This window comes from Myotis davidii, unplaced genomic scaffold, assembly GCF_000327345.1.
Source record: "Myotis davidii unplaced genomic scaffold, ASM32734v1 scaffold6, whole genome shotgun sequence".
Lineage (NCBI taxonomy): Eukaryota > Metazoa > Chordata > Mammalia > Chiroptera > Vespertilionidae > Myotis > Myotis davidii.
Window position 1 is genome coordinate 17,692,724 of NW_006383011.1, and position 13,513 is coordinate 17,706,236.

The 13,513-nt window shown below is 34.9% G+C and overlaps 1 protein-coding gene across 1 annotated transcript in view; it reads left to right on the top strand.

Annotated features, from left to right (window-relative positions):
• LRPPRC (leucine rich pentatricopeptide repeat containing) overlaps nucleotides 1-13,513 on the top strand; it is a 79,874-nt gene that overhangs the window by 52,700 nt on the left and 13,661 nt on the right. Inside the window, exons 28-31 of the mRNA XM_006778688.2 lie at nucleotides 1,365-1,507; nucleotides 1,643-1,751; nucleotides 5,417-5,543; nucleotides 10,949-11,037. Coding sequence (XP_006778751.1) covers nucleotides 1,365-1,507; nucleotides 1,643-1,751; nucleotides 5,417-5,543; nucleotides 10,949-11,037 — 468 coding nt within the window. The remainder of the gene's footprint in view (nucleotides 1-1,364; nucleotides 1,508-1,642; nucleotides 1,752-5,416; nucleotides 5,544-10,948; nucleotides 11,038-13,513) is intronic.

Below are 13,513 nucleotides of genomic sequence, written 5' to 3' on the forward strand. Positions count from 1 at the left end.
GGGAAAAGCATTTGAATAGACACTTCTCCAAAGAAGACATATAGATGGCCAATAGAATATGAGAGAATGCTCAGTGTCACTAATTATCAGAGAAATGCAAGTTAAAACCACAATGAGATAGCACCTCACACCTGTCAGAATGGCTATCATCAATAAATCAAACAACAGTGTTGGCAAGGATGTGGAGAAAGGGGAGCCCTCACATTGTTGATGGGAATACAGAGGTGTAGCCACTGTGGAAAGCAGTATGGAGTTACCTTAAGAAATAAAAACTGGAACTGCTTCATAATCCAATGATTCCTCTTCTGGAGATTTATCCAAAGGAACCCGAAACACTAATTTGAAAGACTATATGCTCTCCTATGTTCATTGCAGTGTTATTTACAATAACCATGATCTAGAAACAGCCCAGTGTCCATCAGAAAATGAGTGGATGAAAAAAAACTGTGGTACATTTACACAATGGAATACTACTCTGCTGTAAAAGAGAAGAAAATTTCACCCTTTGCAACAGCATGGATGGAGCCGGAGAACATTATGCTAAGTGAAATAAGCCAGTCAGAGAAAGACAAGTACAATATGATTTCACTTGTGTGGAATTTAATGAACAAACTGAACTACCAAGCAAATAGAGTCAGACTCAGAGAGCAGGCAGATAGCTCAGGAGGAGGTATGGAGGGACTGAGCAAAATAGAAAAAGAAGTTATGAACAGGGACAACAGTATGGTGGTTTCAGGGGTGGAGAGGAATGGGTGGAGGGGGTAGAGGGCATAGAGGGGATAAAAGATGGTTGAAAAAATAAAACGAAGTGAAGTTTTATAAAAAAATGATCACACACTGTCAGAGAAATTTTTCAAGTCAATCTAAGAGACAAAATTCTCCCTACACAACTAAGTGAAAAAAGTTTGTTGATTAGTCACTTTTGAGGAAAATCATACAGTTGCAGACTTTGAATTATTTGAGATGCTCAGCTGTGTACTGTATCTTATACATGTACTCATTCTCTTTCCAAAGACTGAAGTACCTGTCTCTGATTTTGATTTCAACAGTGGACAGTTTCTCAGTTACTTTAAAAAGACAAACTTTTTATTAACATGATTTTTAAGGTGTTTAATAAAGTTCAGGGGTTTTTTTTTGGTTGTTGTTTAGTTTTTAATAGGTAAGGATTGTCTATGGTTTAAAATTCAAAAGGTATACAGAAAAACGATTTTTTTCTTTGGTCCACAGTCACCCTGTTCCTTTCCCTGGAGGCAGGAATTATTTGAAATAATGCATCCTTCAACATCAAATAAGAAAAAGTCCTAAATATTTTCATGAATTCTACTTAATATGTTCGTTCATTTCTATTTCATCAAATTTCATAGAAATAAACAGTGACTGGCAAAGAGCTGATGCTGCCTGGAATAAAATGCAAGAAGAAAATATTATTCCTCGTGCGAAGACATTAAGATTATTAGCAGAAATCCTTAGAAGCAATAATCAGGAAGTTCCATTTGATGTACCTGAGGTAATTTGTTTTTAACTGTAAGCATAACGGATTTTCCTGTCAATATAACTTTAGGTCATAGATTAGTCCAGTTTTATACTGAAAAGATCACCGTATTTGCCACTTTTTGTGTAACTGAATAATTTTGTTTTTAAGTTGTGGTATGAGGATGAAAAAGATTCCCAGAATACTCCAGCACCATCACTTGAAGAAGTTAATTTACAGAAAGATCTGTTGAGTGCCTGCCAAAGGAAGAAAAGCAAAGGTAAGCATGTACGCTAGGGTGTTCTTTCTAATAGCAACATGGATCTAAGCCCAACAAATTAGAGTGTTTATAGGATAGAGATGGAACTGTAATTGTATATATTAATTCTTATTTTTTAAATTAATAAAGACATTTTGGGGCAATTGGGAAAATTTAAATACTGACTGAGTGGTAGGTAATATTAAGGAATTGCTCTCATTTTTATTAGGTATTATAGTGATAATTATGATTTCTAGGAATATGTCCTAAAATTGGGAATATATAATAAAGTATTGACAGATGAAAAAAATCTAGATTTTTGTAATTTATTTTAAAATACTTAAGCTATAAAAAACAAGAGCAAATCTGGCAAAACGTTAATTATTACTGTAGGTAGGTGATGGATATCTGGGGTTCATTATTCTTTAGATTTTTCTGTACATTTGAAGTTTTTCGTATTAAAATAGGTATACATTTTTTCAAAATTACACTTTGAAAATAGCATTATGAAAAAAATTTTGTATATAAATTTTACTATATTTTTTGCTTTTATTTATTTTTATTATTTTAAATATATTTTTATTGATTTCAGAGAGGAAGGGAGGGAGAGAGAGATAGAAACATCAATGATGACAATCATTGGCGGCCTCCTGCATGCACCCCACTGGGGATCGAGCCCACAACCCGGGCATGTGCCCTTCAGTCCGCAGGCTGACACTATCCACTGAGCCAAACCAGCCAGGGCTTTTTTGCTGTTATTTAAAAGCAAAAAAGCGTTAGGGTATTAACTACCCTAATCATATTGTGTGTTGAAGTAATTAGGCAATACAGTAGTCTCCCTTCATGTGTGGGGAATATGTCCCAAGACTTCCAGTGGATGCCTGAAACCACAGTAGTACTGAACCCTTTATATACTATGTTTTTTCCTATCACCCTTACCTATGATAAAGTTTAATTTATAAATTAGGCAAGTAAGAGATTAACAACAATAACTAATAATAAAGAACAGTTATAACAACATATTATAATAAAAGTTAAGTGAATGTCACATTATTAAATAAAATAAGAGATACTTGAACACAAACAAGCACTGCAAAATAAGACAGTCGATCTGATAACAGACATGGCAACTAAGTGACTAATGGGTGGGTAGCATATACAGTGTGGATACACTGGACGAAGGGATGATTCACGTCCTGAGCAGGACGGTGCACTATTTCATCACACTACACAGAGCAGTGTGCAATTCTCCATTTAATATATTTAGGCAGCAGTTGACTGAGAAACTTTGAATAAGGAGGGCCTACTGTATGTTATGGCTGGAGACAGGCCATGAGCCCTGTTTCTTTATTTACTTCCCTGAAGGCATGCCTACTTTTACCGTGAATACTTTAAAAGTTTTATGACCATCTTGAGCCCTCTGATGTAAGCTTGCCACTTCATGCCAGCTATTTTCACTTAGACTTTGTTGTACTCTCCCAAAATCAAATATTACTATGTTTTCTTCAGTTTTGTTAATTTGTCTCCATAAAATGGTACCATTCATTATCTTTAAGTCCTTCAGTTTTTGTGTGGATTTTCAAGTAAGGTTTATGATAATTTAACTAATATGTAGCAGTTTTTTTTCAATTTTAATATTGACAGTTTTCAGTACTGATCAGTAGAAAGAAATTAATTTAGAAATTTATAGAACCTCTTAATTTCTTGACTTAACTAGAAATTTTGTGACACTAACATAAAATGTATGAAATTCGAATAAGCTAAGCTTCTATGCTCTGTCAGTCATACAGAGAAACTTTATTCTTTCTGAGTCAGTTTTCATAGCTGCACATTCAGTCTATTCACCCTTGAGTCTTTCACCATGCAGCTCTTCAACCTAATTGTAAAATTAATTATTATCAATACTTCTTAAATAGTCTAGTGGAGTTTTGACTTAACTGAGATAAATGTAAGTTTAGTGGATAGTTTTTGGTTAAAGATTCCAAAACTCCTTTATGTATTGTCTTTTAAAAGTTTCTGTTTTATTTAAGTAAAATAATTTAAACAATTAACTAAATAAATGCAGTGTTTATTATAAATGTAGAGCTACATCCCTATTCTAGTTTTAATATACAGTTTACACTTACCTATTTGGTTTCATCCTGTTAATTTTTTCAGAGCTTTTAGTCACTTTTTTGTATATCTTGGATTTGAATGCTTAGCAAAATATTAATGCCTTGAGAAGTGAATGCTTGCATTAGCACTTCATCAAATTTCTGATAGTTCGGTATACTTAAAAGGATAGTGTGACTCTCATGCCAGAAACAAACTGGTCAATGAGTTTGGTGTATTACAATGATGCTTTTTTTCTTTAAACTACTGAAAAATAATAAGCAGCCATAGTAATTTGTGTGAAGACTACAATTTCTAGAAAACAACTAGTAAGATTTTCTAGATTATTTTATTGATCTTAAATATTCAAATCATACATATTATTTTCATTCAGCAAACTAGTGAACTGTTATATATGCTTGTTGGAGAGTCGACACTATTTGTATTATATCTTAACTTCTTAGCTCCCTTAAAAGGAAAATATATGCATTGTGTATTGAGTGATAGTCCATTCTTTTTTAGTTAATATACAAATATTAATGTCATACCTTTGCTCTCTTGTTTTCTGTGAATTTAACTTGAAAGGATAACTAAGTTTTTGATATGTCATTTCAGTATAATAGAGGGGCTAATGCAAAATCCCCTAATTATAAATACAAGCCTGGTTTCTGCTTGTTTAGGAAACACTGAAATCGCTCAGAATGTTCTTGTGAGCATTAATATCAAGTTCATTCCTAGCTGTATGTTCTAGTATATCCATAGAAGGTTGTATCTAACAGTTCAGTTATGCCAATCTTTATTGTGATTTGTTTATACACACCAGAGAGTGGATTGTAGTTTCAGTTGGATGTTTATAGCCAGGCAATTTTATTTCAGAAAAGTAAGTGACTGAAAAGTGTAGATACTTCTCTTTTGGTAACATCTTTTCATTCACTGACAGTTATTGTGAACAAGTGAAATAAAACTGTTAATCAGTCAAACAAATGTTGCTTAGTTTACTTGTTAGATATCTGTATATTTGAAAATTGTATGTTTTTGTATAAGTCCTGTCGCAGCCAAATAATTTGATCTCCTAATTTTAGAATTATAGGCTATATTCACTTTAATGCTATTGTGTGGAAGTGTTAACCATTGTAACCACCCACTTATAGATTAAAGATTGCTTTAAAATGAATCTCTTGCTCCCCTCAATCTAAATTATACCTCTGCTTTATGTGGACTTTAAGACACATTTTGCAGTTTACTTCAAACTGGTATCTTTTGACAAATTCAGAAGAGCTGTTTCTAATTTTATGGCATGAAAATAATTCATTGACTTTTGAAAGCGAATGTGAAAAATAACTTTAAAAGGGAGGCCCTTTCAGGTATCATCCATTTGGATTAGGTAGTAGTTTTCCAAACTCACTTTGTATTTTAAAGATTAGAAGAGAGATAGCATCTGCTTGCATGAGCAGTGTATATGTCTCTGTATAGTTGCTAAAATTTAAAAGAAACAAATATGTGGGTTTAGGGCTATGTTTTCGTTTTTCTCCCCCCTCCTCTTTGGCACTTCAGAATAATGTCCTCTCATTTTTCTTGTTTTACTTTCTTCATAGATGCATATAATATTTTCCTGAAAGCACAAAAGCAAGATGTTGTGTTTGACAGTGAAACTTACAACAATCTTATAAAATTACTGTTGATAAAGGATAGCTTTACACAAGCAATGCAAGTGAAAAATTTGTAAGTATTAGTCCATTTATTATACCTCTTACTTTAAAAAATATCATCTGTTATTAAGGATTTTTCTAATGATGTATTGTAGCGGTTTCTCAACTACTCACAAAAGTCATATGAAGTGGTTTTCTAATTTTATGGGTTTTTTAAACCTATAAAGTATGCAACCTTTTCTGGCCCTACATAGTGCAACACCTTTTATTTACATTGTGTAACCTCGTAACTCATTTATGGTACCCATAGACCAGGGGTGGGCAAACTTTTTGACTCGAGGGCCACAATGAGTTCTTAAACTGGACAGGAGGGCCGGAACAAAAGCATGGATGGAGTGTTTGTGTGAACTAATATAAATTCAAAGTAAACATCATTACATAAAAGGGCACGGTCTTTTTTTTTTTTTTTTTTTTTTTAGTTTTATTCATTTCAAATGGGCCGGATCTGGCCCGCGGGCCATAGTTTGCCCACAGCTGCCATAGACAGAAAAGTAATTTGTATCATGTTCTGTTTCTTGTTCAGCAGCTTGATCCACGCACGCACGCTTTGTGGTAGGAGCAGCCTGGCGTAATGAAGGATTTGAATCTTACTTGAAAGCTCTATGACCTTTGAAAAACTACCTCCCAATCTGAGCCTCAGTTTTTCTCCTATGATGAGTGCATAATAATATTCACATTAAAGAATTCTGCTAGATATTGAAAGAGATTAGCGAAGTAGAGAAAATATAGGTGCTCAATGCATCTTAAATACACCCCCCCCCTCCCCCGGTTGTGTTTTTTGTATGATTTTTATTTGTTTTTAGTGTGTTTGGTGGTGTTGGTATTAGTGGTGGTAGTGGTTTTGCCTCTCTGGCTAGTTCCCTAGATAAAAATACTCAGTTGCTAAGTAAATTACGTATTTTAAGAATACTCACTGTATCCGCAGTTAGAAAATTTGACAATGAACAACACCCTGTCATCTGTAACCATTGAAGTCATCAAGAGGGTGTAGGTTTTTTCCTAAAATTACTTTTCTCAGGAAATTATTATCTACAGTCTCTCCCGACACTACCCATTATAATCAGTGGCATTCTGAAGCAACAGTTATTTGGGAGGAAGGGGAAGTGGGAAAAATAAAGGAGCATTTGTATTGAGAGTTGGGCATGAAAAAGTGGATGGATAGAAGCAAAGAAGGAAAACTTAAAAACTTTTAATCCTGAGGTTGTTTAAAAGCCCTCTAAAATACTTTCCAAAAGCACAGATTATAATTTTTTATTTTAACCAGACTTGTTCTAGAACAGCGAACCTCAGATTCTGGTAGCATAAAAAGATTCCCTCTAGGCAGAGGCTCTGATTCAGCTGATCAGGGGTCTGCACTTTACTGAACACCCAGTGATTCAAGACTCACGTCTTAAACATTTTGATCACATACCGTTAATAGTGAATTGTACTAATGTCTCACATGTAAGTATATCATAAAACATAAAAGGATAAAGGATAAGTTTTAAATAGAAAGGTTTAAACATTTTGTTGCCTCACCCGAGCATTCACACAGTGTGCATGCCTTCGCTGAAGACCATTTTCATAAGTAGTTTTTCAAACGAGTTTTAACCAGTTAGTGGGTCATAGAGTGTATATAGTGGGACAGAACCAAAATTTTAAAAACTGAAATAGCCCTGACTGGTTTGGCTCAGTGGATGGAGCGTCGGCCTGCGGACTCAAGGGTCCCAGGTTTGATTCTGGTCAAGGGCAAGTACCTTGGTTGTGGGCACATCCCCAGTGGGGAGTGTGCAGGAGGCAGCTGATCGATGTTTCTCTCTCATCGATGTTTCTAACTCTCTATCCCTCTCCCTCCCTCTCTGTAAAAAAAAAAGACTTTCTATACTCTTGTGGTCACTATTATCTTTGTATTATGCAGTATTCCATTATTACACAGCTACCTTCCTTGTGTAGCTGTGAGGGCCTAAGAGAATCCTAGATACAAAGCCTTAGAATGCCCAGAGGCACCTGATCTGAGGATTGGATGCACATCCTTTCCCTTGGACCAGTAAAATGTTTTATATAACTATGAAGAATTGTGTTGTGGGTTAGGTCTACATTGAAAATAACTCTGGACTGGAAATTCAGAAGTGGAAGTCGTAGTTCCAGTTCTCTAACTAATTAACTATATTACTAAAGGATTGTCACCTAACTTCTCTGGATTCATTTCCTGGTTTATTGACAACATAAGGCCCTTCTAGCTCTGTATCTATGATTGGGGTAAAAAGAATTGTTGCTTTGTTTTATAGGCATCTTTATTATAATATGGTGTAACCAAGTGAGCCACATAGCAAGAAGCAGTATCCCTTGCTCTTTTTCTGGTGCTGTTACTCTCAGTTAATAGCAGTGAAATAGTAGTCTGTTGCTGTAATGACCTACACAATGCCACTTGTTCAGTCTTCCCTATGAAGTAATAGAAAGTGCAGTCTTTGTTGTTGCTATACTTTTGCTGCCACTAATGTGTTGCAGATTCAGTTGACCTCTAATGAGATTTTTTTCAGTTTTATTCACAAGATCATTTAATCTTCCCAACTAGTAATAGAACCTAAAAGTATCAGCAATAGCTGCCTTTAAAACTTTGAAAGGAAACAAATTTTTTTCACTTTTAGTTAGAATTATAACTTTTCTTTATCTTTCAACATAAAACTTTAGGTATAGTGAACTATTTCAAGGGAATGGAACTGCTTATTCAGAGAACAGTAAGGGATATAAATTATTGTTAAAATGTCTGATGGCCTTGGATGGATTACTCTGGTGGTTAGAGCGTCATCCTGATACGCCAAGGTTGTAGGTTCATTCCGGGTCAGGGGACATACAAGAATCAACCAATGAATGCATAAATGAATGGAACAAGTCAATGTCTGTCTGTCTCTCAAATCAGTAAATAAAAAATTAATAAAAATGAAATATCTGATAACATTAAACTGTTTTCTTAGGAAATTCTTAGCAGTTGCACTACTTTATCTTTCAAGAATAGCACCTTGTTTTCTCTTGTTCCTACCAGCTTCTTATTTCATTCTATCTAGAAATAGTGTTAAATAATTCACTGATGGTTTTTACTGGGTTGGCTAGTTGTTATCCAAACTGAGATAAATTATAATCACCAACTAATGTGCTGTGTGTGTTATATAAGTATAATCCATAGACGTTGTTGTTACTCTGAAATCTCTTAAGATGAAGCGCTCCCTACAATACTGTCATCTTTGGGTAATATATCAATTGTTGCAGTTGATTGCAAGTTAAAAGATCTATGCCTTTTATCCTTTGTAGTTACTTCCTTTGGCAGTTCTAAAAATGAAAACGTCTAGAATTCTGTGTTGTTCAACCCAATAGCCACTGTAGCCATATGTGCTTGTTTAAATTTAAATTAATTAAAATTAAATATAATTATTTCCATTCCTCTATCACATTTAGCCACATGTGGCTGCCCTGTTGGACAACATGGATAAAAAATCCTATCATCACAGGAAGTTTGATTTGTTAGTCCTGGACTAGATGGTTTTTCAAAAGGAAAGATCAAAACTATGGAACAGAAGTAAACTTCTTTAATTGTATTGTATGAATGAGTCCAATTCAAAGATCTCTGCCAGTAACTTTTTGTAGTTTTTTTTTCCTTTTTAAATAAAAAATATATTTTATTGATTTTTTTACAGAGAGGAAGGGAGAGGGATAGAGAGTTAGAAACATCGATGAGAGAGAAACATCGATCAGCTGCCTCCTGCACACTCCCCACTGGGGATGTGCCCTCTACCAAGGTACATGCCCTTGACCAGAATCGAACCTGGGACCCTTGAGTCCGCAGGCCAACACTCTATCCACTGAGCCAAACTGGTTAGGACAGTTTTTGTTTTTTTTTTTGCCAGTTTGGAATATACTTGATGTGATTGATTGCTTCTACATATGTAAAATAAAGTGTTTGGTATATACTGGAACTGCACAGAGTTTTTGTCTTCCTATTTATCTCACTTTAATATTTGTATTAAATAGGTAGCTTCACAAGGTGGGAAAGAAAGCGTTCTGTGTTTTGAGGTTTTCGAAAGGTTTATAATTCACACTTGATGTCCTTTAAAAGAGAACTTTTGTTACCTCATGATTTTAATAAATTTTAGGTAGTATTTTCAAGTAAGTATAGTATAATACATGTAATAATGTTGGCATAAGAAGTGAGCTTAATTTTAATAGCGTCTACTGTTTATTTAATCATGCTAACGATTGAGAAAGTAAATCCTTTATTTTAGGCAGTTTATAGTCTCCTGCAGGAGTTGTTGACTTAAGAGCTTTGGCAGATGGTACAAAGGAAAAGCGTTAAACTGAGCAGTGGGTGCTTTGGAGGGATTAAGAGGATCGGTTGGGGGATAAGAAAATCCTGCGTCTGGGGGTGAGGGGGGCTGCAGGGGTGAACCCCAGTGGCTGGAAGTGACAGAGGATGGGCACATCACTGTGTCTTTGGAGGATTTTCTTGGGATTGACGAGCACAATTTAGCAGTGACCCTGCTGTTCTCGAAGCCTGCCCGCGTCGGCAGGCTGAGGTTGGCAGCCAGATCGTCACTGAGCTTGATAAGGCAATGGCAGCAATTGCTTTTGCTCTTTTTGACCTGTGGAGATTTCCTAATCGGGCGGTGAGCCCTGGGGACACTGAAATTTCATCACAGGGGATGTACAAACAGTGTAGCAAACAGAAATCATCCCTGACTAGGGTTTGTTTGTTTTTTAAATCCTGTAGGTTTTAGTCATAAGTAAAGCAATTTTTTGCTCTTGGGTTTTAAAAAGTTGCGGGGGGGTGGGGGGGGTTAAATTTTTAAGTCCAGGACAAGATTGTTGTGTGAAATTTTAAATTTTAATGTAACAATGGTTTTAGTTCTACAGTACGTTCACCTTTAAAAACTGTATGATGACAGCAATTTAAAAATTAATCAACCAAGTGATATGAGGTTAGTTAGTAATATGCTTTAGTTTATGTTTAAAATATACAGTGCTGAAAATAAGTGTTCATTTTTGTTGCCGAAAGAATAGTTTTACATTTTATAATTATGGTGAATGTAGAAAAAAGAGGAAAAGGAATCCAGCTTAGGATACAGCAGAACAATGCAGGGCATGCAGTTATTTTAGTCATCTAATATGTCAGCATTCAAGAATCTGAACCGATTGTTTAAAAAAAATCTTGTACTTTGTTTCTTTTGTTGCTCATTTCCAACTTTGTCATCTGTCAGAATGCAAAAAAAAATTATCCTTCTATAACCATTGACAGGATAACACAAAAGCTGTCTCCAGGTCGATATTTTGCAGCAATATTTTTAACATACGAACAGTAGTTTTTATAATTTCACCTTGGTGCTCAACCATTTATTATCGTATCAGAAGCATGTCAGTAATTCCTTTCTAAATGTCTGCTTCTTTTAGCGCTGAGACCCACATCAAGGGCTTCACACTGAACGATGCTGCCAACAGCCTCCTCATCATAACGCAAGTTAGGCGGGATTATTTGAAAGGTATGTCACAATGCTTGACCTTTACGTCACATTAATGCCTCTGCAGATTTTTCTTGTAACGCCCTTCGAATACTTGGATAAAGGAGTCCATTTAGCAAATTACCTGCTTATCAAGAGCCTTTTGTGGTAGCTGAGAGACGTAAATTACTGTACATGCATTTATAATACAGCTTGAATATGAATGTACTTGTCATTTGACCACTTAGTCCAGTTTCCATTCCATTTAACACAAGATGGGTTTTCTTAAGATGAATCACAGCTCTTCAGACATGCAAAATTTGTGTTCCAGAATGAGAGAAAGTACAGGCTTTCAAGTGCGTTAAAATTCACAGCACAAGTCACTTTGCTTTGGAAATTAACATACTTTACTTTAGAGCATCTGAAACAATTCCCAGCAGTTGTTTCTTGCATATTGTGTTGGTTGTGTGTGAGATAGCAAATGAGTTAAATTGAGTGTTAAATGTGTGGGATTGTGCACCAAATGATTATAATATTGATTTTTAAAACTTAATCTAATACTTTTTTAATAGTTCATAATACCATCAGTAATAAAATGTGTTTGTTTGGAGTTTGGAATTTAGAGTTTTTAAATAAATATTAAGAGTATAATACCAGAAAGATGTAGAGATGATTTTGGGGAGGATTGGGATAGGGGCTGCTTGTGTGGTAGAAGCTGTTTATGGGTTTGCTGAAGAATGGTTTTGGATCTGGAGATCTTATGAATGCGCTCCCCAGGGGGAAAATGATGAATCTTAAATTTAGGTAAGCATCTTTTCACGGTTAGGTTTACATTTGAATTGTAGTCACTATAGTAACACCATAGTTTTGCCAGTATGACAAAACCCACTTAGGAAATCTTTAAGGAATGTTGAAAAAAGCTTTTAGCTATTCAATATGTTACCTATTTCTTCCTCAGTCTGTAATAATGATGTTATTCCTCACTTGCGTGTTTATTAAATAATGTCATATCCCTCAGAGAAAGTTGCTCTCTGATTGTGTAGCGTTAATGTTGTCTGTAATACCTAAACGTGCTGATCTTTAGATGTCTTCCTAATTGATTAGGACGGACTATGTAAGTGATGGTTTTCCCTTTGCAAAATTTTCACCTCAGCAATCCACAGGCAGGGCCAGCCTACACAGTCTTTTTGGACAGCCTGAAGTCATAATTGAGTGTTGTAGGGCTTGTTTTTAATATTTTAAAAGCTTTCATTTTCAAAAAAGGCTTTTTGTCAAATTGGTATTTTAGTTTATATATATCTGTAGGCACGAAGATAAGAATAAAACACTTCTTTAATTTCAAGGTATTAATTTTTGAGCTGAACCTGAACTGAATTTAAGTTGACTACTACCCCCTACTTATATTGTTAGATACCCTGGAGAAACCATAAGAAACTTTGACATGTAATTTTCACATCTCAGCTATTCAGTTGAACTGGAAGTTGGCTGAGAGCAGGAGCTATGAGCCACCTCCTGTGCCTCACCACAGATTTACTATTGTTAAAATGATATGGGCAAGGATGGGAATGGTGTTGGCACTGCCCCCATGTCTTTATTTTGCTCTATGGCTGAGCTCCCAATTTTTAAAATCCTTTTTTTTTCAGGTTTCTTTTTCTCAGTCTCATCTAAAACAGGAAGAAAAATAAAGTCAATTCCATTTTAATCTAATCTTATAAGCGAATACTGTTTTTGGAATATTAATAGCTGATACATGTTGCAATATAATCAATATGACTAATAAATTAGGTGAGAGTGAAAAGGATCAAATGTGGATAGGTACCAATTTTTATTGTCTCTTAAGTCATAAACTGTAGAGAAGGCAGGTCCTGGGAATATGATTTAGGTTCTAAAGTCCCATACTCCTTTTGGGTAAATATGATGTGATCTCTTCTCCTCGATCCTCCACTGTCATGCGCATGTGCATTGATGCAGCCTGTGAGGTGGTTAGGTCCTTGGGGTTAGTCCCTAGCAATATGACTGGGCAAATTTAAACTCTCTGCCTGTTTCTCACCTGTAAAATTGGTACTTGGGTAATTGTGAGTGTAGTTGCTTACTACTGTGCCTGGCATGTAGTAAAGACGACATATGTAGTTAAAGCTCAATAAATGCTAGTTACTATCATCATCATCACCATTATCTTATTTTTGTTATTATTTTAATTCACTGGTGAAAAAATCCTCCTTATCTGACAGTATTCTTAGTTAATAAGAATATCCTGAAATTATCTGTGTATGACCATCAGTTAAAAAGATGTTATCAAGCTTGTTTTCTATGACATTAATAACATTTTTTGTTTCCTATATGTACATATTTATAAAATTTTATTGAATATGCCTTTTAAACTACCTGTTTTCTCTTTTCCCCATTTGAGAATCACTGAGATTTGGAGTTAATATAAATTGTTTATTCAGTAATAAACACCGAATTCATTGTCTTTTCACTGTATCACTTTTAATAGACTTTAATTATTACTCTTTCC